Here is a 26,702-nt window from a genome sequence, read left to right on the forward strand (position 1 = left end):
TATGTCTGCCTCCGACTCCGCAAGCACTTGCAATTTGGAAGACGTGTGGTTTGTCGATTCCGGCACCTCACATCACATGACGTCACACCAAGCGTGGTTTCGTGACTTACGAACGCCGAACCGACCCAGCTTCATAGAGACGGGAGACGACACCACACATCCCATTTGGCACATCGGCAATGTCCCATTCGGGAAAGAATGCGAGCAAACTTGCATCAAGAATGTCTTGCACGTTCCCACAATAATGAAGAATTTGGTCTCAGTCGGCCAAATCGTGGAGCAAGGCATGCAAGTCCGTTTCAACAACGAAGGTTGTTTTATCGAGAAAGATGGTTGACTCATAGCCAAGGGACGGAGAGACGGTCGCATGTTCATCCTCGATTCGAATGAGGTGAAATCGGCCATGTATGCCAAAGGTCTCAAAACCAAGACAAGCATAGACTTGTGGCACAAGAGAATCGGCCACATCAACCTCCAACGGCTCCGAGCTATGCAAACAAAGGGAGTCGTCATCGGACTTCCGACATTCAAGTCGAAACAAGTCGACCGAGTATACGAAGCGTGTCAACTCGGCAAACAACATCGACTCCCATTCCCGAAAGAGAGCTCCGCGAGCAAAGGCCTCCTCAACGTCATACACTCGGATGTATGGGGACCGGCTCAAATGTCAATACTACGTAAACTTCATCGACGACTACTCCCGCTACGCGTGGATCTACCCGATGAAGAAGAAAAGCGAAGTGCGCTCCCACTTCCAAAAGCTCAAGGGGCAAGTCGAAAAAGAAACCGGTCGGCACATTCGATGCCTATGATCGGATGGAGGCAAGGAGTACTTCTCCGATGAATTCACCTCCTACCTCCAAAGTGAAGGCATTCGGAGAGAATTCTCGTGTCGACACACACCCCAACAAAATGGAGTAGCCGAAAGGAAGAATCGCCAAATACTTGAGGTAGCACGCGCCATGATGCATGAGAAGCACATGTTCAACTTCTATTGGGCCGAAGCGGCATCCATGGTCGTCTATCTCATGAATTGATGCACCACTAATGGAGTGCATGAGCTAACTCCATACGAGCTCCTCGTCGGAAGGAAGCCTATCCTGTCGCACCTCAAGGTGTTCGGAAGCATTATGAATGTACGCATCCCGAACGAACAACGACAGAACCCCGACGCGAAGTCGGAGGAATGTATCCTCATAGGATACTGATCCGAGATGAAGGCATACAAGTGCTACAACCCTTCTACCCGAGTGGTTCGGGTAAGTCGAGACGTAGTCTTCGACGAGTCCGCATCCTGGTACGCACTAGAGACAACTTCGACTCCGACTCCGCTTGACCCGGAATCCGCCGAACAAGAGGTAGAAGATGGAGATTGTTTCGAACACATGTTCAAAGAAAGTCTGATTACGACAAGGCCTATTGGGCCACAAGAGCCCCCACGCGACCCAAGCACGTCGCGGCCAAGTACGAACTTGGACAACGGCAAAGATAAGATGCTCAAATACGAAGTCGATCACCCCGACGACAATGATTCGGATGGATCGGCTCCCTCACTAGACAATGAGTTTGGTGTACCCATCATGCGTACACCCAGAGTAAAGAAGGCGCTCACATCGGCGAGCAAAAAACTTCGACGCTCTTCTAGAGAAAAGAATCCCGTCACTCGGCTCGGCTACAACGAGTATATGGCCCATCATTATGCCTTTGCGATGAAGGTAACAACTGAACAAGAGCCCAAGAGCTCTACAAAAGTGGCTTGTAACCCACAATGGGTGAAAGCAGTCGGCCAATTTCGTACGACAAGCCCTCATCACAAGATTGAGGGCGAGGAACCGAAACTGCCACAAAAACGTCGACGTCGAAAGAAGCAAACCGACCATCCAAAGCCGAAACTGATTCAACCGAATCGAAGACCCGAACGTCGAAAGCCAAAGCGGACATCGGATGCCCCATACTTGAGCTTGAGGGGGCGTGTTAAGAGATCAAGCTCAACTTAGTTTAGTTAGTTAGTCAACCATGTAACTTCGTAGTTACCTAGATAGAATCTGGTTAGAAGTGTTGACTATAACGCCTTAAATATGACCTTGTACTTAAGTGGGATATTCAAGATCCTCCACTCTTAAGTACATTTAATATAGGACTTACACTTTTGTACCTATATTATCCTCACACATGTGCACCCTTGTACATGAAATCTATATATACCTCATTGTAGGTATTTTTGTATTTGATGATGATAATGCTAATTTAATATAGTTACTCATCCCCCCATCTTGTGTTGTTCATAAGTGTATCTCTCTCTCTCTTTTTTTATTGTAATTAGCTTACCCTAGTGGTAAGTCGATAACACTACAAGCACTGTGTCTTAGGTTCAAAACCCAATTTCCTCACCTCTCTATTATATACTTCATATGTATCTCTATTTCACTAGATGCCAATGTGGAATGTAGGGGTTGAACCCATGACCACCTGGTCTCCATTGGGCAACCTTACCAACTGAGCTACATCCATCTGGGTTGTATCTCTCTCTATCTCTCTCTTCCTCTCACACACATACACACACATATCACTTAATCTTCCGCTTAACTTAATCATATAATTAGGCACTAATTAACCCTTGCTTAATTACTTACCTAATTCTTAACATTTAGGAAATTGATGCAATGCTTGAATGGCTTTCCGAAATTCCTCCAAAAGGTTGCTTATTATGAGGGCAACTATGCCCTTTGGGGTACATGAATTTAACATATCATAGTAGTAGAGATGTGAGACTAGAGCCAAATAGATTGTAGCCAAGTGGGGGGAATGACTTTTGAAACAAACAATCAACTTCCTGGATGGGTTTCTTCTACATTTGTTTCTAGTGTAGCACATACAAACTTTTCACATTCTTCAAGAGAGCATATTTTTTATACCTTCGTGTTTAACAAACTCTTTAACCATGTGTTACAACAACAAATATAGTGCAAAACATTAACAATTGAAAATACGCAAATGTCTTTATTCTTGGTGTCTTCGGTACTCAAATTTTTGTAATGTGTCAGCCATCTTATTTCCTTTTCTATACTCAACAACAATGTGACATTTACATCGGGCAGTTGGAAATTCTAACCCAAACTATTGATATTGCTAACCCAATCTAATGATTACTAACATGGTTGTAAGATTTTCTAACCCAAGACAATGAATTGTCTCTAACATGGGCTAAATTTTCTTACTCGGCTAATGGATTTGCTAACCCGCCCGACTACGGTCATTACTAACCCGGGCAATGATTCTTACTCGTTGGAGGTCATTACTAACCCATGCAAGTGGGTGTTTGAATTTTTTAGGGTTGTAATGTTTTTGGTGGCTAAAATTTGAAAATCTAGATTAGTGATCTCTCATGATCTTTGAAGTTTTTGGTTTTGTGAAATAAGTGTGATCTTTGAAGCTTTTGTGACTAAAATTTTGTGATCTTTGAACTTTCTAGTCTTTTCAAAAAATAATTGGTGGCTTAAATTTTAATTGTGGATGAAATCTGAGAAGTGCAATGATCTTTGACTTTTTGTTTAAATTCAGTGATAGCCCAACTTATTGTTGAGTGGAGTTTTTATATGTTAAACTCAAAGATTTAAAAACTATAATGGGTCTGGTAACAATATACGATGGGTCGGGTAACGCAACAAAAAGTATTTAGCTCCTAGAGGCCATTATCCAAGCTATGACTTACCGTCGCCTACAAGTATGAACCATACATGCATTCACATTCGAGTATGGTAAACACCATTGAAGTATGGTAAAATACCATACTTTTTGTATTCATCATGTATTATAACTTATAAGGTAAATTTTTTTAAGGTAAAATGTGTAAAAAAAAAACATTAGAATGTTTTGATAACATACACATTCGTTTACATTTGTATGAAAAATAATGTTTGCCAATGCATTCGAGTATATTACGTACCATGCCTACAACCATGACCCCTCCCAAGGGTGAGAGACCTACCCTAGCCCCTCAAGGTCTTGAAGAGGCTTATGGGATTGACATGAAGTAGTGGAAGTGGATACACTATAGATGAGCTCGAGACTGGTACAAGATAGAGAAACCTAGGCTCTGCTTGGAGATAAAAGACAATTACCGATTAGTTACATCTATGGTGTAACAAAGATTGCAATTGAATAAAGATTATTGGAATGGAAAGATAACATAGAGCATGTATATTTTGCATTTCAAATCGATGAGTATAAGGACGTGCAATCAAAAGTGCACGGATGGCTCGATACAATCGGAGATTCGTCCTCCTCTTTCGGGAGAATATCTTTAAAACTAAAGTATGACTTAGATAAACCGATTTGCGGTGATCTTTATGCTCGGAGTAGCATCCTTGAAGTTTTTTTGGTGATCTTATAAGTTTTTTGTAGTTTCTAGTCTCTCGAAAATTTTCAGCCGGGTTAGATGCAAGTAGTTGGGCTTGGGCCAGGTTAGACACGACAGAGACAAGAACACACTGGGGTTAGACGTGACAGATTTTGGAAAGGGCCAGGTTAGACATGACAAAGGTTGGACAGGTCCGGGTCTAGACAAGGCGGGGTTAGTTATTTCCAACAGCTTATAGGCGGGGCGCATACTTTTTTCTGGACAAATGATCGGATGGTGCAGATCGCAGACGATTAAAACAGGGAAGCGCGCCCGGCACCGTCCGTGACCGCGATTCCCTCACTTTATTATGATTTGGTTGCAGAATAGAGAGACGAGAGCGAGGAATAAGCAATATAGTAAGGGGATTGGGGGGGGGGGGGGTTGAGGCTACTTCTGTAAATAGTTTTAAATACTAGAGTAAATACAAACTTTGCCTACATATTGTTTGTATTCATATATGTACATATGTACATACATATTCAAAACCTATTATTATTATTATTATTAATATTAATAATTATTTAATAATAATAATAATAATAATGATTATTATTATTATTGGAATCCTCCTCTCCCCCCCCCTCCCTTCATTTCTTCTTCTTCTTCTTCTTCTTCTTTTTTGTGTGTAACGAATTATGAATCAAATTGACGCTGCACGTTACGGGAATGAAATGAACCAAAGCTTCTTCTTCTTCTTCTTCTTCATCTTCTGATTGTCTTCCTGATTCTGGTTCTTCGCCGCCATCTCCATCTCCATCGCCGTCTTCTTCTTCTTCTTCTTCTTCTCCCCCTTCGTTTCCTGACAGATTTAACATATGCCTTGAACAGCCGCTTCATGAAAAGCTGCCTGTATCATCAAGTAAGCAGACAACAAACCCAGCGCCATTCCTTACGCTGTGCGCTCCTTCTTCTTCTTCTTCTTCTTCTTCTTCTCCCTCGCTCTCTCTTTTTTTTTTACCTTCGAATCTTCGGGAAACGACTCGTTGTTTCAGAAGTTCCGTTTCCTGAGCAGATCCGAGACGTGTTATTTGTTAAATGTTACAATACGACATCAATTTAAGCAGGAAAAAACAGAAGGATTTTCTTATGTCCTTTTAGTCACTGAAAGATCCACTGTCGAGAAGTTTCTCCATGGTTCGCTAGGGTTGCCAGGCACCCAGAAAACATAAAATACAGCGGTCTTTCCATTATTGAGAAGAAAAATAATGTAGAGTTACTAGGTTATTTGGTGAATGTATCACTCTATGGAGTAAGCAGGTAAAAAGACATCCTTTGGAGTTTTTCTTCATTCTGCTTCCATCGCATCTTCATTTCTTCTTCTTCGTCCATCACCGGAAGGTCTCTGAGCAGAAAGAGGCCTCGGATTTGCTAGATCCTCTGCTAAGCTTACACTCCCTGAAGTAAGCAGAAAGGGCATAATCTCTGGTTTTTCTCTTCTTTATCAGAAGAAAGAAAAAAGATGCAAAAAAATGAACTCCAAGGTTCTGCAACACATTTCGACTGTGGATAAAAGTAGGATAAGCGTCATGAAGAAGGGAGGATGCTGTCACAAGCTTCTTTTTTCTGCACATGGACGTTCCTCTTGATTTTTGCATGGTTGCACGACCCGGTATTTTCTGGTAAGAGAGAGAGAGAGAGAGAGAGAGAGAGAGAGAGAGAGAGAGCTATGTACTGAACACGATATTCTTGTCTCAGCTTGGAGAACAATAAACAAAAATGGGTATACATATTTTAATAAAATTGCGTAAGGTGATTTCACTATCCCTCAAGCATTTGGCTAAGGGTATATACACAAACGTTCCATGCTCTTGAGAAAAATGTTAGACAAGTACATAAAAGATTGTGAATTTAGATAGATTGAAACATTTGACTTTGACATATCTCCATCATGGGCTGGTACAAAATAAAGAGGGCTCCAACCAAGGAAAACACCTTCAGTGTCTGGTAAGAATGGCCTTGATTTTTCAATGACGAGGATATTGAGTATGTGCACAACAAATTTCTATTGCTTGATAAGTTGTACCCCTTTATTATGCGGTAGTTGACACTCTACTTGTGTTGCCCTTGAATGACAGTGTAATAATGGATAGAGGGGGATTATGCTAAAGAAGGTTTTGAAGTTTCTTCATTAATGTGGTTTTGTAGCTTTATTGTTGTCTTCAGCAACTTCTATGTATTTTGAAAGTACGTCCCAAACATTGAGGGTCTTTTATTAAGAAGTGGCCAATCATTGTTGTTTTATAATGTCTACGTATGGTTAGATTACCACTGTTAAAGAACAATGTATACTTTGACCAGCAAGTAAGGGAATTTTGGTCCTTTGCACATAACTCTATTAAAGATACTCTCAAAAAGTGGGGCCAAGGTATCAAATGGATATACAGAACATTTCCTTACTAGTACATGGCCTCACCTGTCCCAAACAAATATTTTTGTTCATTCCAAATACGTCCATTGAAGTTCCTAGTAGTTTTATATCCTCCCATAGCAGCAAAGTGTACTGCATCATTATGCAGTGATAAATATGAGAACTTTCCCAGGTTTACAAACCTCGAGTATGCCGTAACAAGTTGCAATATATAGTTCTCTAAGAATCCATATTGCACAGCATTTCCTGGAATGTGCATCTGCATTCATATACACCACATACTTTTTCATGGACCTTGTTTTTGAACAACATAGCCATTCCACCAAAGTTTTGCGTTGCTTTGTGTGTTGTGTGAGGATGCGATATGGACTCTCATATGTGTCCCCTTACATCAATGGAATTTGTTGTTGATGGATGCTAATATCGTTGTCCTTGAAGATATAATCTATCTGGACAACATTTTCTAATCATGCATAGGGTCTCATAGGTCATATACCCTGATGCGGCTCTTTTCTGTGGTAACCACATTCCCATCTCCAATTCTTCTCTGATGAATTAAACAAAAGACATGCGGTGTACCTGTTACTTGTGGTTTCATTCAAAAACATTTCGTAAGGCTAATGATATAAAACTATAATTTATAGGGGAACCTTAATGATGTTCACCTCAAAATTGACAGGATTTTTTGGTTATTCTAGATGTTCCTGTTTCAAACCAAAGCTTTGTCAACGGATTTACTTTACTGCATCAGATTACTTCTCCAACCATTGCTGAGGATGGTCTAGTTTATGCTTGTATTGGAAATGATATCTATGCATATAACATGGATGGTACAGTGGCATGGTCAGTGGGACTAAATGATACTTGCCAGCTTCTTGTCTCGCCAGTGATCAATCAATATGGCAGGGTAAAAATCAATACTTCTTGAAGATAGAACTCTGATTTTTTTATTGTGAAGCTGGCTGATATTCCAGGAGTAACAATGTGGCTGCAGGTTTTTATAGCAGTTAATCATAGGGTATTCCATGTAATGTATTCTCGAGAATTGAAGATGATTTCGGTATCAGACCTGTACAATGGTATCAACTTGGATGGGAGCATGTTAGGCTCCAAACCGATAACTGGATTATCTTTAATGGGAAATGGTACATCTATTTTAATAAATGCTGGAGTAGCTGGTTTGTATGCGGTAGCTATAGATGGGAGTCCTCTATGGAGCACAAATGGAGACTTCAGTAGCAAAGATGTTACCTTCTCCCCTGAGACCTTTTGTTCTGCAGGAGATACAATATGTTACTTCCACTTTTCACCAGCCGTTGACTATTGTGACGGAAGCATCTATGTGAGTACTTCATAACATTTTAGCTCATGATACCATGTCCTCAAGCTTATCTCCATTTCATATTTGGGGATTGATAAAACAATGCTTGCTAATCCAAATTTAAGAATATGCATTTCCATTAATTGCTAGCTTTAATGTTTCCAAGTGACACTACCCAGTTGCACAGAATCTTCTTAACTATGGGACATGTGCTCTAATTACATTACTGCTCTACTTCCAAAATAATCTGAAATATGGAAAATAATGGGAAGTATTGTAACAAGAACCTTGAAGATAGGTTTAATTTGGAAGAAAAACCTCTTTACATTTGCCGTGGATACGCCAAAGTTTCATAATCTATCCTTCGGAGTACAAAAATGTTAAAGTAAATTAATGTTCCCATATCTGGACTTGCCGTAAATGGGGCTTGATACAGAAAGAGTGACAGGCGTGCTTCAAACGAAGTCTTTTATATGGTAGTGGAAAGATGCTCAAGGCAGATCTATGATCCTAAACTAGAGGGCTGAGCTTGACATTAATAACCTATGTTAAATCTGAAGAGTGTAAAATAAAGTATACCATAGGCCACTTAAATTTCAGTTTTTTAGATCTCTTATTTTAAGCAGTAATGAGCTGGACTGACCTTGCTTCTTCAACTTCCAGGCCCACACCATCTGTCCTGGTTTGCTGTATTTATGGCTGTTGCATGCCAACTTTTTCTTCCTTTTTTTCATAATAGGAAGCTGCATAGGAGCAGCAGGTGATATGACTGCAATGGATCATGTACCAAAGATGCTAGTGAAAAATAAGCTGCTACGTAGACTTCTGCATTCCTCCAGTGTTCATGGAAGTTCCTGAATCTGAATCTGAACCCTCTACTCTTGGGCTCTCAGCCAGATCTCCTCTGTCAGAAGAACTCTCGGCTCCACAAAATCTGGGATTGAACTCATATGTGTGTGGTGAGGATGCATTAGCCCATTCAACTTTGTGGGAGTAAAATTCCTGATAATGAGTTATGTCCAGGAACATCAGTGGTTTAAATGTCACATCTTACTTAGTGTTAGGGAAATAGTTTGATGGATCTATGCTTCCTTAAATGTATCAGATAACGTAATCTAATACATGTCTTCAATAGGTGTTATACACCGGTCTGCTTTGCTGGTGTTCTATAATTATGTTTCTTTTAATTCTTAACATTAAATATCAAAAGTAAAAAAATAAAATAGCCATAATATGCATTGTCTTATAGTCTTTGTGGTTGGGAAGCTGGATTAAATTGCAGATAACACATACCAATGGTTGGCTATATGCAATAGATGGCTGGAAGCCTCATGTGAAGTGGCGTTTTAATATTGGAAGTTCTGGGGAGACTTCTGTTGCTGGTGTCACAGCTGGGAACAATGGCCGTGTTTATGTGGCCACTGTAACAGGAAATCTTTATGTACTCGACACAAATACTGGCAGGCTCATATGGAATGAGACTATAGGACCATTGACGAATCAGACTTGTTTCCCCAAGATAGATAGCAGAGGTAAGTCAGTAACAATTTCTATCCTGCTGAATTTTGAACATATGTGGTAAAGTATGAAATGCAGAAATTTAATCTACATAGACAGGCGAAATGTATTTAGGAAGAGTTTTTTATTCTACGCTGACTGATTTTTGTAGAAAATAATACAGTAGGCTATCCGTATTTTGGTGATGATCGATATAAAATGTTTTTGTGTATTTGTTGAAAATAAAATGAATCAGCAAACAATAGAAAGTTACTGATTGTAGACAACTCCTTGAGACCCTCATTATATTTCCACCCTTTTATTATCTCTTATAACGATCCACTTTATAGAATTGAGGCTGCAGATGATGTACAAGAATATTTAACTGAGCAAAGGCAGATAACCATGCCTCTTTACTTGCCCTTTAGAGGTTTTCCTTATATAGTGTGATGCCAGTCATATAAAAAGAAAAGGAATGGGGAGAATGATGGGCAATACATGAACCGAGCTGGAGGAAAAAATAAAGAAAGCAAAAAGCCTACTTGAGAGATATAGAATAGTATCAGTAGAATAATAACAAAGAAGGAATATTGAGCATTCTTCTGCAATTGTCATGAATATGTGTGTGTGCAGAGAAGGAATGGAGATCATTTTCTTCTTTAATCACTCTATTAGTTTCTTCCTTCAAACACAAATGCACACAGTCTTGTCATGTGATTCATGAAACTGGGGTGACCCCATGGTGGAAAGCAACTGGATGGAAATAGGCTTGCGAACAGGGACACATTTCTTATGTGTAAGAACTGGAGTCTGTTTGTAACTCGCAATTAGTTAGGTTTTTATCAGTCAGCTTTTGAGTTCTATGCATAATGGTACATAAATAACTTATATTCATCGAAAAACGGACGTAAATTACTCAAATAACAGAGAAGCGCATAAAAGAAGAAGTGCAATCATTGTACCATCAGACCATGCATCATAAGTTTAATATGGTCCTCTTTGAAAGCTTATTCATAATTGCCAATCTTCAAATCTGATTTTTTAGGGCTAAATGTGTATAAATTTGCTTCTCTAGGTCGAGTAATTCTGGGCTCTTTAGATGGATTTGTTTATGTTATTTCATCTGATGGAAGTAGGATGAGAAGATTTCTGAATTATTGGGCAGCTGATTCTGTGATAGCCAGTTGCCCCTATATTGATTGCATAAAAAGAGAGATGTTTGTAGCCCAAGTGAATCTGTATATGAAGACAATGATGGCGTCAGACATATCATATATTTCAGTTAAAGGTGTATCACTTTTTATCTTGGACCTATCAACTGGAAATGTGCTGCATTCAGAATATTACCAAGGTTCACAGATGTTTTTAAAAAATAATAATTTAGATCTAGTTTTAAGTACCTTTTAAATAATATTATTTGACTTTGTAAACAGGTGAAAAGTTTTCAAATCAAGATGGAATTCTGGATACAAGTTTACTTCTAGCCATTTTTGCTTCAAGTAAGAGAACTTGCTTTTCATTTGATCATATCTTCTAGTGCTTTAATTAACCATTTAATTCCTGGATGTCTAATTTCATGCTCCCATATTCATAAAATTGTTCGTTATTACAAAGACAAAAGAGGAAACCACCATTTCTCAGTGTTAAAAAGTAACCTTCATTCTAGAGTTTAATGTGCTGTGCATTATGAGAAATTTTTCCTTTTTAGTGTATGGGAGATGAGAACCATGTGAGGATTCAATTGATTAAAATTATTCTCCAACAGAATGGGTTTGATCTACATAGATATCTTTAGAGAGAAATTTATTGCAATCTGCAAAACAGGGGGAAAATGATCATGTTATCACTCAAAATAAGATCCGCGTGCCTAAAAGAAAAGGTATAATTGTCTTGTTCCAGGTTGGTCTTATTATCTAGGGAAAAGATCAGGCTTTGAAACATTGTAGGTAGCAGATAACATATACAATTTTTTTATTCCTCGGAATTTTAACACTCAAAAATTTCTGTTTTACCCACAGATCAATCAGATGGGAAATTATGCAACACTTTTGGTGAGTTTGTCTTTTGTTATATATTCTAAATGTAGGGTTCTCCTTTTAATTTATTGCTTGGTATTTCCTGATGTATAAATATATACATCAATCATTTGGAGAAAGGAAAATCAGCGTTATTAGGATTCCCAGCTATGATTTTAAAATATATTCTCATATTTTTTCCAGGCTGTTATTCTTCTGCTTAGTTCATTGCACATAGAATGGTCTTTTGTCCTTTGTTATTGTACATGTTTGTGCCAATATGACAGTATCAGTTGGTATTTATTGAACTCGAATATTGTGGTTAAAACACAAATAAACAGATTAAATAAAGAGATATCGAGTAATAGTGTGTATTGTTTTAATAGGTGCTTATCGAGGGTGGAAATGTGCTGCATGGCCGAATGATTCTCTTGAAGGTATGCAGTGTAGTTAGAATATGTTAATAATATTCAGATATAAATCAAGAAGATATGACATTCTTACTGGAACATCAGGTGTACCGGCATACATTGGTGGAAGCACTCGACCTCTTTACATTGCACTTCCAATTTGTTTTCTAATCATTGCGATTATGACCCTCACCTGGTTTCTGTTGCGGAAAAGATATGAGTACCATCATAGGCATCCATTTGCACACCAATCACTGAGTAAAAATGTTTTCCCAGATTTTCAGGTAATTTTATGCCATTCCGAGGTTCCAAGTTACGCTGTTTGATTATGTGAATACTGTCATCTGCTCCAGATCACGAAGTGTATAATATTTATTCTTTACAGGTACTATATCACAAACGGGCAGTTTATGAAGAGAGAGTATTCAAACTTGAGCTTTCATTGAAAAATAATCCAGATTCTGAAGACATTCAGGAGCAACTTAAAAAAGCTCTTGAAGACCTTTACACCAACGAATGGTTTCTCTCACAATTCTCTTCACATATTGGTAGCTCACAGGATAGAGAACCTCTTCTGCAGTTAGGCAATTCGGCTTATTCAAACATTGGGAATACTTTTATGAATGCTTGTGGTGGCGTCAGTCAGACTATGGGTACGAATGTATTTGAAAATTCAGCCTCCAATTACGCCATAGTTGAAGATGGAAGAAATCCATTGAAATCAAGTTCTACTTTGAATAAGTCCTTTTCTAGCTTATTATCTTTGAGAAAAGCATCTGCTAATCCCTTGTTCAGGGGGTCACGGTCTTCTGGTTACATGGGTTTACCAAAGTTGAGCAATACTGAAGCTCTCCAACAAGATATGTTTTCTCGTGGAGGTACATCTAATGCATCACCAGAGATCAGTCCAGATGATCAAGAATATGGAATTGTGTGGGTACAGGATATGATGACAGATACAGATGACATTTTGTTTGAGGAGTGTTTAGCAGATGAGATTAATTCTGAAATGTTAAATGGAGGTATGTGTGAAGAGCATCCTTGTTCAGATGAACTTCATTGTTACCAGCTGGATGATGATGTGCAAAATTCACATGGACATGACCCTGAATCTGAAGAAATCCATGAAAAAGATTTAAAGAAATCCATTGACATCAACATGCCCAATTCCAAAAAGTATTCTCACTCACAAGCAGATGCTTACATTGATGATAGAAATATGCTTGATTCAAGTTCTAAGCATGAGATATCTGAATTCGTGGACCCCGTTGCATCAGTTTCTTATTCAGATGCCAACACTTTTGGTTATGGTCATACTGAACCAAAAGAGGAAAACGACATGAAAAGGGTCTCCCGAGCTGATATACAAAGTAGCAACACAAGTTCTTTTACAACTTCTTTTCCACCTATATTAGATTTCTTCAATGGTCCTGACCATTTATCATGTTGTCTGTAGGTATACATGATAAAGAAAATAATAGTTCTGTTGAAGAGCAAGAGAACATGGGTATTATTAATGAAGAAGGTTATGAACTGATGATTTTTCATTCATGAAAATTCTCTATGTTTAATTACCTCATTGCTGATATATTTATGAATTATTTTGCAGATTCTATTAAGCAATCTGATGTTTCACACAAACCGCTCTCAACAGATCCTGGAAGCATTAGAAATGGAGTTCGTATTTACTCATCTTACGTCGCAGGTATGTTGAAAGATCAAGAAGCAGAACATAAAGATTATTGTAACCAGAAACAGAGCATCCATGAGCAGACTTCAGCATATGAAAGTGATAGAATGCTGTCAAAATTTCCTGATAAAAATGACGTAGAGAGAGAATATGATATACAAGTGGATTCCAATCTGAAGGGCCAAGCTGACAAACAAAGGCAGAGCCAGATTAAAGGAAGAGTAGAGGCACAAGCTGACAGTGAACAAAGGCAGACTATCATTAATGAAAGAATGGATGCTCGAGCTGACAATGAACAACAGAAGAGGGTTGAAAGGATTAAGTCTCAAACTGAGAATAAACAAAGGAAGAGCATTGTTAATGAAAGAATGAAATCTCAAACTGAAAATAAACAAAGGGAAAGTCTCATCAAAGAAAGAATGAAGGTTCAAGCTGACAATGAAAAAAGGCAGAGCCTGGTTGGAGACCAGGGACTTGAAGGAGATGATTCTACCGGGTTTAGAAACAATTCTGTGGTTGATAATCCAAGATTGAGTTCTTGGCAGACCATGGACCAAGATCTCGCAGGAGACGATTCTACTACATTTAGAAATGAACTGATAGATTACAATTTAAGATTTTCTTCAAGATATTCTGGTACAGGTGCAGATGAGAGAGCCACTGCCTCTAGTTTTGATTCTACACCACACATTATTCATGACAGGAAAAGCATTATCACCAAGGATTCAGAATCACAATCAAATTCTTCAACAGATGCATCAAGTAACTCCGGATCCATTTATTATCGATCCTCTTCTCCCGAGATTGGTCAGTATCACCAAGATATGGTATCAACATCTATTAATGCAGATGATTCTAAGTACAGCAATAGTCGGGGATCCATGTATTATAGATCTGATGTTGTACAGCAACAGGATGTGGTAACACCACCTAGGCCTTCTCGAGCTGACTTTATTGATGGAGATGACAGTAAATACCGTGCATCCACTTACTATAGATCTTCTCCCGACATTGTTCTGCCTCGGCAAGATCTGGTGTCAATGTATAACCCTTCGAGGTCTAGTTTTAGAGATGCAGATGATGATAAACACACGAATCTTAAGGGGTCCATGTATATCAGTTCTGCTGCTCCTGAAAATGTACAATTTCAGCAAGACGTGCTATTATCAAGATCTAGGCCATCCAGAGCTAGTTTTAATAATGCAGATGATGATAACTGCAACAATCGTCCTGGATCCATGTATTATCGATCAACTTCTCCCGAAATTTTTCAACCTCAGCAAAATGTACTATCAACTTCGAGGGCTTCGAGATCTAGTTTGAATCCCGAGATTGCTCAGCCTCAGCAAAATTTGGCATCAACATCTAGAACTTCAAGAGCTGAGTCTATTAATGCAGATGATAACTACACCAATCGTCTGGGCTCCATGTATCATAGTTCTAGCTCTCCTAATGCTGTAGAGTTTCAGCAAGATGTGGTATCAACATCTATGCTTTCCAGAGTTGACACTAACGACACAGATGATACTAAATACAGAAATCGTCTGGGATCAATGTATCATACATCCACTATGGTTCAGCCTCAGCAAGATTTTGAATTAACAGCTCGTCCTTCCAGAGCTAATTTTAGTGTCGCAGATGATGATAAATACATTAATCGTCCGGGATCCATGGATTATCAATCAGCTTCTCCCAACATCGTTCTAGCTCAGAAAGATGTGTTATCAACATCTAGGCCTTCGCAATCTAGTTTTAGTTCCGAGATTGTTCAACCTCGGCAAGATATAGCATTAGCATCAAGACCTTCAAGGGCTCATTCTATTAATTTGGAGGATAATAATTACAGATATCGTCTGGGATCCATGTATTATAGCTCTGCTTCTCCAGAGGCTGTAGAGTCTCAACAAGATGTGTTATCAGCACCCAGGCTTAGCAAAGTTAATTCTACCAATTCAGATGATACTAAATACAGTAATCGTTTGGGATCTACATATTATACATTTGCCATGGCTCAGCCTCAGCCTCAGCAAGATGTTGAATTACGATCTAGGCCTTCCAGAGGTAATTTTAGTGCTGCAGAAGATGATGAACGGTAAGGACGACATATAACCCATTCATGATGAGCTTGTACCATTCCTTCTTGGAGAAGGATTTAAACACTGATGAGTATTTGTATGTCATTTTACTCCCCAACCATATTGTTTCTTTCATACCTCGTTTGAGATTCTATATAGCATTGGTCTGAATCTCTGCGACATCAGAAACAGAGGATGTGCACACCAGTATATTGTTGGCCATGTTAAACATGGTGCAGTAGTGCATTGGCTCTCTTTGTTGGAATATAATGTCTGCCTAATTGAGGCTCGTTGATACATGCAATACATCCAGAAAATCTATGAAGGCAGAATGATTCTATGAATGGAGTGTGCTGGGTATGTGGTGGATTATATGTAATACATTTTTTGTTTCTTTATAGAAATGTTCCTTGTATTTGTTGGCATTTTAACAGTTTAGTTCATTTTGTTTCATTGCTCTCTTGTATATGCAGGCCAGGCATTGATCTGGAAACTTGTTACCAAGTATGTGTGCACTCCCATTTGTATAGTGATGGATGTAGAAGGCATGACTAATTAGGATGAATCATGATGTTGACAGATCATCTACATGACCTTTTTCTTTTATCTTGAATTAAGCTTCTCTATTGAATTTGTACAATATGGGTATGTGAGTGAATTCATGTTGTATGTCTGGGCCATGGAAAGCAGAAAGATTGTTGTCTGAGTAGGCCATTAATGGGCCATTTGTATAGTGATGGATGTAGAAGGCATGACTAATTAGGATGAATCATGATGTTGACAGATCATCTACATGACATTTTTCTTTTATCTTGAATTAAGCTTCTCTATTGAATTTGTACAATATGGGTATGTGAGTGGATTCATGTCGTATGTCTGGGCCATGGAAAGCAGAAAGATTGTGGTCTGAGTAGGCCATTAATGGGTATTGAAGAAACTTGTTTAAATCTATTTACAAAAGTTAGGTTTATATCTATTTACAAAGGTGAGGTGCCTATCTCGTTGCAACTGATATATTTCCTATTGCAAAAGACATGAATGAATTCTCTAAAAATTCTCGTGTTTTAATAAATATAATGCATATTACTCTATTTTCAAAAAGTTATCTGGTTTCCAATTGTAACTTGTCTGAGTGCTATTAAATGATGCTATTGAAAATGGTAGGCATATATTGTCAACAGAGATCTTGGCTAGAGAGAATCTCTTAGGAGCGTTAAATAGTTTGAGTTTGACAAAGCTAGGTTGAGGTGCTTCATTCTCTATTTCATGTTTAACTTTAGGTTATTAAAATGTGTTTCAATACAGTTAAATCAATGTGCTGAAATTTGTATATATACAATATGGGAGGATCATCCTCTTCAATTATATTTCTTTTAGCAAATAAACACTTCAAACAATGATTTAGAAAGAAAAGCCCCACTGTTTTTGTGTATTTGAAGGAAAGGAAATGTATTATCATAGAGAAATATTTCATTTATTGACTTTCACTGCTTAATGAGCATTAATCAAGGCTTCCTTTCCTTTTTTAGAACACAAGTTTATGAAGAGCATGAAGGGGGTCAATAATATTATTAAGATGCAATATAGTTTTACATAACAATGATGCTATATTCATCTTGTAAATAAACACAGCCCTAGTGATAGAAGTATTAAGTTCAACTCTAAATATTTAAATTTACACAATAATGAGGCTATATTCATCTTGTAACCAAATACAATCAGTATCAAGCGCCACATATAAATCTTTTAAATTTGACATCTCATATGTATGTATGAAGTATTGTTAATATTTCCATGTGATGAATGTAATTTAGCATTTAAAGGATATTTTATATATATATATATATATTACATTGTTTAGATGAGGCCAAAACCAACATTGGCTAATGATTTACCTTATACGATAGGTGTAGAGTTTGATCCTTTGCAATGCGGCACAAATTAAAGACTATTTATTCATTTTTCTTGTTTGAAGAAAAACTAGGAATATTTGCATTTAATGCAAATGAGCCACGTCTCACCCTATAAGAGGGGAAGAGGGCTCATTTTGGGCTCTCAATTTTTGTGTTCTTTGATTTTGGTTTGGAGGCTTCTTCAAGTTTTGCTTTTGGGTGGTCTTCGATTTTCAACTTATTTAGTGGTTAACTTTTAGTTGCCACCATTGGAATCAATCTTCTGAAACTTTGTACACTATCTTGTAAAGGGATTTTTCTTGCTTAATCTAATGTTTCGACCTAGAAAAGAGGCTTCTTCTATCTTAATATTGTGGAAACCCTTCTTAATCTCGTGTTCGCCATATTAATCACATGTTTTGACCCTAATATCGTAAGTTAAATATTGATGACAAAGTCTTCGTTTGCTATAATCAAGTTGCTTGTGTTCGAGCCCTAAGGCTTCTGCTCCCTTTGACTCCTTGGAGCGTTCAACTCGTCGCACACTTCGATTGTAGCAAGCGTTCAACTCAAGGAGCTTTTGACTCTCGAGAGCCTTCGAGTCCCACGTGCTTTCAACTCTAGGAGCTTCCGACTCTCAACTGCCTTTAAGTCTCATGAGCTTTCGACTCCTACAAGCCTTCAAGTCCTGTAGCCTTTCAACTCCTAGGAGCTTTCGACTTTCTACATGCTCAGTGTGTATTTGCAACCAATTAATAAAGAGGCTTGGTCATAGACAATGTAGAGCACACAATTTGATAATCCCATGTGGTCTATATCATCATATCATTATCCACAAAAAGTAGCAACCAAAATTAAACCAGCTCTGTCTAGCCTCAATCACACCTAACTTGGTTCTGTCCAACCTCTCTCATGTCTATCCCAACCCAATGTTGCTAACTCGACTACCCAATTCTAACCTTGTTGAAATGTTTGAAGAGACCAAAAACTTGCAAAACTTCAAAGATCACCAAAAAGTTTCTACAGCTTTACAAATTTCAATCACCAAAAATTTCAGAGATCACTCATATCCTGCAAAACCAAAAACATCAAAGATCAGGAGATGTAGAGATTTTGACACAGGATACAAGATTATGGCAAACAGGAATTATGGAATAACTTGGAAAGCAATAAGAAATTTGATTAACAAAAAACATGCCAATAAATACAACAACTAAGAGTGATGTATAAAAGATGCAAGGATGCAGAGAGCACACCCAACAGGTTCCCCAACTTCCTCTTTATATAGCAGAGGAAGTGGAGGGAAAAATGAGGTAAGCTTTTTGAAATACAACTAATATGAAAAACTGTTTTCTTTTCCTAATAATAACTTGGGGTGTGGGGTTATATTTAGTAATCAACTAAGTAGTTGCTCACTGGCAGCTAATTAGTTAATTATAACTTCTAATAGCCCCCCTTAACACCAACACCACACTTGAGGCCAATGTTTTGACAACATGACCAGTGTTTGAGAGAAGGGTCTGGTTTTGTCAAAAAATCAGCCCACATGGTAAGAGTGGGAGTATAACCAATCTGCAAGACACCATCTTCAAATAATTCACACAAGAAATGATATTGAGCCCGAATATGCTTATTTTGATCTGTGATTTTAGGATTCTGTGAAATCTTTATGCATGATTGGTTATCACACCAAAGTCGAAATTTGGTTATGTGGATGATGTCGAGTTCCGAAAAAATTGATTGTAGCCAAAGTCCCTCCTTGGCCACCAAAGTAGCCACAATATATTCTGCTTCGGTGAAGGATAGTGGCACGATAGCTTGTTTCTTGGTTCTCCATGTAATAGCACCACCAACAAAAGTGAAAACAAACCCAAATGTGGAACGACATGTGTCCCTGTCACCTCCCCAATCCACATCTGTCCATCCTTGAAGAACCACCATATCTCGTTTCGAGGAAGGAGATAAGGCTTTATAGGTTAGTGTCATATATCTTGAATATTTCAAGTAGCGGAGGAAACCTTTCAAAGCTTCCAAATGACAAGGTCTAGGGTTCTCCATAAACCTAGATAAGAATCCTGTAGAATAGGATAGGTCTGGCCGAGTGCAGCTCACCAAGTATCTTAAACTCCCTAGAATATGGCAGTAGGGTATACTTTGCATGAAGGAATCTTCTTCATTCATAGAGGGAGAGTCAGAGGTGTGTTGATGCACTATACAAGAATCACACATGGACAGTTGTCCAAAAGCCACCTAACTCAAATGTGGTAAGTTGTACGTGTCGAATACGAATGTATAATGGCCGTATTCACACTGTCCCTTTGGACAACCCAAGTTTGGGCTATTTCTGTAAATAGCATAAAGGGCAGTTGCCCTAAGATAGTCACTATATAAAGTGACTTTGTAACCTTTAGTTAAGGTTATTGGTTGTCATTTTTAACTGTTGCTATTAAGAAATAAAACGTTTCTTTGTGCCTATCTCTCTCTCTCTCTCTCTGTGCATCTTGTTCATTCTCATACGCAGGTTCTTCACCATAACAGACGTTGTTTGTTCTTCCGCACTGATGACCTTGTCCCCAACATTTGGTATCAGAGCGTTGGAGGTTCTTCAACCCGCCGCCGACCTTCATCGTACACAACAACATTCTGTTTTCTATAACTTCTTGAAGAACAGAGAAGAGAGAAGACAAACAAGAAGTTTGCATCTCACTGTGTTAAATCACTAAGTGGAGTAAATTGGAAAGGCAAATACTAGGAGGGAGCTATATTTTTGGCTCTTTTTTTTGTTCTCCCTTTCTAGTATTTTCTTTAGAGTTTTGTTATTTGTTTTATTCTATGTAAGTGTTTTATTTATTCATGGCTATTAAAAATAAAGCTATCTACCTCTTTTTGCTCTTCACTTAAGTTTTCTTTAACTAAGGCCTTCTCTTTGTCTAGAAGTATTTAAACTTTACTTGTAAATTTAAATTAGTTGTTTGTTCAAATAGGTGTGGAAAGAATTTATTTCTTTTTTGCCTAAGCTTATGAAGCTTTGGCATGAGTGTCCCTAGATCCACTCTCTCATAAGTTTCATTCTTCTTATCAAAGTTTTCTTGTATTAAATCTAAAAGTTCTTTACGCGCACTATCATTCTTTAGAGCGAGCATGTCATAATATGTAAAAAAAAAATTTATTCTTTTTAGTTAAAATTAATGTTTTATACGTTTGTGAAAAAAAATAATTATACAACTTATTTGCTAGTGTCTTTGTAAGAGTATTAATGTTTTGTTGTAATTGATAAAGTAAAGATATTACACAATAATTGGCTCGTACTTATATTTTCGTACATAGTACGTGCCTTTTCTTTAACCTCCAAAATTTTTAATAGTTAATTTATGTTCTTTTATCTCACTATCTTGTTTTTCATTACTTAATTTCTGTATTTCTATCTTTGCCTCTAAACGTATTATCTTTTGCACATATTCTTCTTTGTTTTTTTTAAACTTTTGATCATATTCTTCTTTGTTCTTTTCAATGATACCCTTTTACACGTTTAACTAAGTCATTTAATACTTTCGATGGTGAAGATTTAACAAAAAAGGTTTTGTTTTCACCTGGTGAATCTTTCAACTCCTTTCTCGTCAATGGTCTTGACTTTATATGATAAACCCTACTGTTATTTGTCTTTCTTAGTTCCCAGATATTGTCGTGGCTTGTTAGGTCGTCCATTGTTCTTTGTAGACATCATTTACATGGGTAGACAACATTGCAAAACTTGAGCACAGGTTGTTCATTGTTCATCCTTGAAAAGCAACATAGGCTCTATTTTTGCTACATGTAAATAATATTGTATCTATAGCTCAATGTTATGTCATGGAAACTAAATTGTGATTGAAGATATAACTGATCTAGGACTTTCCTTATGGGTCATACTTCCTTAGAAGTTTACAATTCCAATCCTATAAAGAGATTTGTGCCATTCTGTTTTATTAGCATGGATCAAAGTCCCCTTGGATGCATTTGTAACATATCAGTTATGCTATACAACTCGTCTAAAAGTCTTCAACTAGCATTTTCTATCAAAGGGTCACTCAATCATAATAAAACATCAAACATTGCCAGGCAATATTGAAGAATCGAAGCACAAGTTGATGTTTGGCTTGTCATTATAATTGATAGTATTGGTTTTTACACCATCCCATCATCCTCGCCTATTTGCTTGAATTGAACCTTCAAGGAAACACACACTTCTAAAAAAAATCTCCACCATAACTCTCCGAGCAAAGTGACACACTGATATACGCACACAACAACTTTAGCAAGGTGAAAGAATGTAAACACATAATGAATCAAAAGCATGAAATAGAATTGATGTAAGTTTGTTACTAACCTTGACTTTAAGGTGATGTGGTCCAACTTCCTGGCATGCATAATTTATCCTTCGCCTTTAAATTTTCACATGTAATTCTTCTAGTAAAAAACCTCACATTAATATCATAAGGATGGATTTTTTTAAAGTTACTGGTTCCGTTTCATGAAATTTCTTGTCTTTGCATCAAAAGAAAATTATGTATTTTCCATTAGTGTTGCAGTGAAGGTATGGGCAGCAATAATGGTTGCTGCATTGGTTGAAGAAATTGTGGTTGAAATGAGGCAACCTCTGTTTGCGTCCTTTCTGATCTATTTGCAGAAGGATATGAAAAAAAAACTTCTTGTAGTATAATTCTCAGTATTCAGCACAATCAAATAATCATTGAATCATATGATATAACGCAAAGAGCAAGTAATATATTTGCAATCCACGACGTAGGCTTCAGCAAAAGCTATATGTTTTTCTTTTTTTCGTTTCTAAAGAAGAGAAGCTTTGTAGGGAAGGGTAGCAGCTATGGAAAAAATATCCATTGTATTGTCAAACCGAAAATATAATGCATAGATTGCAACACAATTGCATCATTGGCAGCACAAGTATGCGAGAAGCCATGGCTAATGGCTATGGCATCTGTCCATCCATGTGCTATAGTCACTCTCGATGCTTCTTTGTAGACAGACATAGCCATGGAGATCTCATGGGTAGAAATCATACTTCTACAAGGAACTCTCATTCCTTGATGAAGAAGCTCCTTGAAGATTAAGTAGATCACGATGGGTGGATAGTGCTGCCGATCATTGATCCTTTCTCCTCCTCTTCTGCTTGCTAATCGCAAACATTGTAGATATGGAATGGTCATTATTGCCATTATGCATTTCGCGTTTGTAATTCGTTTCTCATAGTGAGTGAATATTTTCAGATGTAATGGAAAGGGATGTGGTGCAAGGAATGCGGTGATGAGGCAGTTTCAGCGCAAGTTTCCAATTTGATGATGCTCGTAGGCCTCGGGTACAACTTCAAGTCTTATGAAGATCATCTCCAACTACAACTTTAGGAAGACTCTAAACCCTAAACCTTAGGAAGAGCTTTGGACATCCTAGGACCAGAGAAGAAAGTGGATGTATTTTCTGTCATTTTCCTACGACAGAGACATCTAACCGGTGATGGAGTCAGGCAAGAGTGCAAACGACATGCGAACGACTGACTGACGCAGAAGAAAAGAAAGAAATCAGGAAGACGATGTGGTGTAAGAAGGAGAAGAATGAGAAAGAAGAGGATGAGGAGAACGGCCATTATGATAGGAAAAGCAAAAGACATGATGAAAGACGAGTGGATGAAAGGCGCCATCGCCGTCATAGAAGAAGGTACATCGTCTCTCAATCTCTGCCTACATCGTCCAAACAGATAGAAGAAGGAGAGGGAAGGTCGTGTTTCCACCCCAAACCACCAAAAGAAGAGAAAAACAGGCACAGACAGACAGAAGAGGAAGAAAGTGACGACGAAGAAGAGCAAAGAAGAAGAAGAAGAAGAAGATAGAAACTACGTAGAGAAGAAAGTGACTAAAAAGTGAAAAAGAAGAGATGATTGAGAAAAAGAAGAATATACAGGCCGCAAGGAGAGAGGGACAAAGAAAGAAAGAACTAAAGAAACCTAAAAAGGGAGGGAACTTATCACCACTCACACCAATGTAGAAAAATATATATATATATACACATACACCCACAATCATTTTTAAACCCTGAACAACTTTACCATAGTGGATGAGCTGATTAGTGTGTGATCTAATCGTGCGATATGTTGTTCGCCTTGTGCTTCATCAACCTTCTGTATCATCTCCGGTCTTCCCGGTATCGGATCCTTCCGATCTTTCTGCGTAGTGCGAGCTTTGTCGGTTCCCTTCTCCGGCCTTGCCGGATCTAGATTCCAAATTAGCATGCTTCTTCCAGCACTTGCTCTCTCTATGGCCTTTCTTGCCACAGTACCAACATTCTGTGCTGGTTTCCGGCTCCGACTTGACTCCCCCTACTTGTGGAGGTTCGGAACTTTTGCCGGCACCATCTTTGTGCCTTCGGTTCTACTCTTGCCAGCCACCTCCATTGCATGCCTTCGGTTCTACTCGTTGTGCTGGACCATCTCGTCTTCTTCCACCGTTACGTTGATGGGTCCGAGTGCATCGTAGATTTCCTTAATCATGGTGGTGTAGTCCGTAACCAACATATCTCTCTGTCGGATGTTGTTCAACTCTTGCCGGAGCTGCAAATTACGGGTTATGGTACTTGTGGCGAAAATCTTCCGTAGATTTTCCCAGGCCTCCTTTGGCGTTTTTGCATCCTTGATGTAGCTGAGCATCTGATCGTGTACACCGGACACGAAGTAGTAAAATACTCGGCTCACTCCTTGCTCCCATGTCGAAAAGTCTTTGTGTGCTGGCTCCGGTGCTACCTCGTTAGTTCCTTCCACATAGCTCCAATATCCATGCCCCAACAAGTACTTGCGCATTTAATATGACCAAGATGCATAGTTGCTCCAGTCGAGCTTTTTTGTGGGAAGCGAACTTGCTATACCTCTGTCCATTTCGGTTCTCTATTGTTCTTCACCGAATATGACCAAGATGCATAGTTGCTCCAGTCGAGCTTTTTTGTGGGAAGCGAACTTGCTATACCTCTGTCCATTTCGGTTCTCTATTGTTCTTCACCGGGTGTTAGGGTTTGTCTTTGAAAGCGTTTGTCGGTTGCAGAGGAGTCTCAACCCTCGCGCTCTAATACCATGTAAAAGTTAGCCTGCAAAAGCTTGACAAAACCGGTCTAGCCAGGTAGCAGCACAAAATAAAAAACACAGGTTCAATGGAAGCTTGAGAGTATTTAACATACACGAGAGAGATAGGGAGACAAAGAGAGCAGAACATAAACTCTATTAAAAAAATAACACTTTGTATCACTCTATACATACAACGTGCTAAATAACACTATTTATACACGTTCTCAAAAGGACTGACAAAAGTACTATGTACTTCCATGCTCATACAATCGACTGACACTAACTACGAGGACTCTGACTACCTAGTAGTTTAGGAGTATAGGCTACTACTAACCTTCTGGTTCACATTTGAATCCATTTCTCCGATCCGGCTCTGGTTTGTTCAGCTGATCCGGATATTGTTGAGCTTTCTCGCTCAACAATATCCAATATATATTCCTTTGAAACATCGATCGTCTAGTTTGGATCTATGGTGCTCATGGAAATACACATAGGCAATTGGACTAAATACTCTAAGATAAGAAACCTTTGGTGGATAGCCATACCATAATGTAAAAGGGATTTCATTCCTAATGCACTGTGTGCAAATCTGTTTTGCAGGTAGCAAGCAATGGAGATTGCCTCCTCCCAAAAGTGTTGCTCCAGGTGGCTTATTTTCAGCATGCAACGAGCTGCATTAAGCAAGGTTTTATTTTTTCTTTCTGCCACACCATTATGTTGTGGTGTGTAGGGGACCATTTTCTTGACAAAACTTCTCCCATTCATGAGAGATATACTCCCCTCCATTGTTGTTGCGAAGTATCTCGATGGTGCTTGATGTTTGTTTTTCTGTATATTTTTTATACTTGCAGAATGTTGCAAATGCTTGATTTTTTTTCCTAATAAAGCTTACTATTGTGAATCTGGTAGTATGATCTATGAAAGAAATGAAATACCTCGCACGTGATAAGGATGGTATAGAGAATGGTCCACATAGATCTGTATGGACGAGTTGAAGTAGACGCTCTGTCGTTCTACAGTTGTTTGTAAATGGTTGGTGTGTCATTTTTCCAAATAGACAGATTTCACACATGAAATCTGAATTGAAGATTTTGGATGGCAATCCTTGAACTCTTTGTTGTTGTTGGCATTGTTGTAGTGCTTGATAGTGTACACACCCAAGCCGGCAATGCCATAATTGAGTTAGTGAAGATATTTTCTTGTGATGTATTTGCAAGACTGTTGAGAATGCATTTGGAGGATGACTCCGTATTGGATATAAGTGCTTCTCCTTAGGACACACCAACTATGTACTTGTGTTTCCATTTTTGAAAAATAGAATTGCTTTCTCTTTACAGAATTGTATTATTAGTCCATGTACATTTGCTTGTCCAACAAATAATAGGTGCTTAGCTAGTCCTCGTACATAATAGACATTTGGTACTGTAATCTCGTGATTATCTGACAATCTGAGTTGAATGTTTCCTTTGCCGATTGTTCTTTTCCGTCCGTTGTCTCCAATAGTAAATGATAATGGATTGGACAGACCCTCATAGCAATTTAACCAGTCCTTCCGATATGTGAGGTGATGTGTAGCTCTAGTGTCTAGGTACCATGTATCATGTTCAATTTTTGTCTCTTCTACAGTGACATGGTATGCTTGCAAAATATTGTCATCTTCTGGTATTTCATCCGAATCTCCTCCAAATTTTGTGTATTCTTTTGATTTCAAGTTTGATTTTTCTTCTAATCTTGCATTATTTGTTTGTGATTGTCTTTTGTTTTCCACAGCTTTTTTGAATCGACACACCCTTTCTGTATGCCCTTCTTTCTTACATTATCTGCATTTGACCTTTGAAACCACCATTGGACTGTTTTGTTGAAGCCTTCCAAGCATCATTTACCTTGCTGGTACTTGATATTTCTGCACTTTTGTAAGCATCTGATTTAG

The 26,702-nt window shown here is 38.2% G+C and overlaps 1 protein-coding gene across 6 annotated transcripts; it reads left to right on the plus strand.

Annotated features, from left to right (window-relative positions):
• The first annotated feature begins 5,419 nt into the window (after window positions 1-5,419).
• LOC147850980 (uncharacterized) lies at window positions 5,420-16,195 on the plus strand. Of its 6 annotated transcripts, none has more exons than XM_087335518.1 (12): window positions 5,420-6,021; window positions 7,469-7,677; window positions 7,765-8,112; window positions 9,374-9,623; window positions 10,664-10,939; window positions 11,022-11,087; window positions 11,607-11,639; window positions 11,990-12,040; window positions 12,119-12,297; window positions 12,399-13,383; window positions 13,470-13,538; window positions 13,623-16,195. In XM_087335518.1, exons 1-12 carry the CDS (start codon window positions 5,943-5,945, stop codon window positions 15,797-15,799), a joined length of 4,722 nt encoding a protein of 1,573 aa, XP_087191644.1. In that variant the 5' UTR covers window positions 5,420-5,942; the 3' UTR covers window positions 15,800-16,195. The 6 variants fall into 6 exon arrangements, with proteins under 6 accessions (XP_087191644.1, XP_087191647.1, XP_087191648.1 ...); XM_087335521.1 differs by having other exon boundaries at window positions 10,871-10,939; XM_087335520.1 differs by having other exon boundaries at window positions 5,421-6,021; window positions 7,450-7,677.
• Window positions 16,196-26,702: the final 10,507 nt, after the last annotated feature.

The sequence above is a fragment of the Azolla caroliniana genome, unplaced genomic scaffold (assembly GCF_043228905.1).
Source record: "Azolla caroliniana isolate FFs.n. ecotype wild unplaced genomic scaffold, voAzoCaro1.0.p SCAF_20, whole genome shotgun sequence".
Taxonomy (NCBI): Eukaryota; Viridiplantae; Streptophyta; class Polypodiopsida; order Salviniales; family Salviniaceae; genus Azolla; species Azolla caroliniana.

Excerpts from the sequence above, each read along its gene's own strand:
- LOC147850980 (XM_087335518.1), top strand. The coding sequence starts at position 5,943 with ATGCTGTCACAAGCTTCTTTTTTCTGCACATGGACGTTCCTCTTGATT. Across the intron at positions 11,640-11,989 it reads GAAATTATGCAACACTTTTG|GTGCTTATCGAGGGTGGAAA; the intron begins GTGAGTTTGTCT and ends TTGTTTTAATAG. Across the intron at positions 13,384-13,469 it reads CTCCCGAGCTGATATACAAA|GTATACATGATAAAGAAAAT; the intron begins GTAGCAACACAA and ends TGTTGTCTGTAG.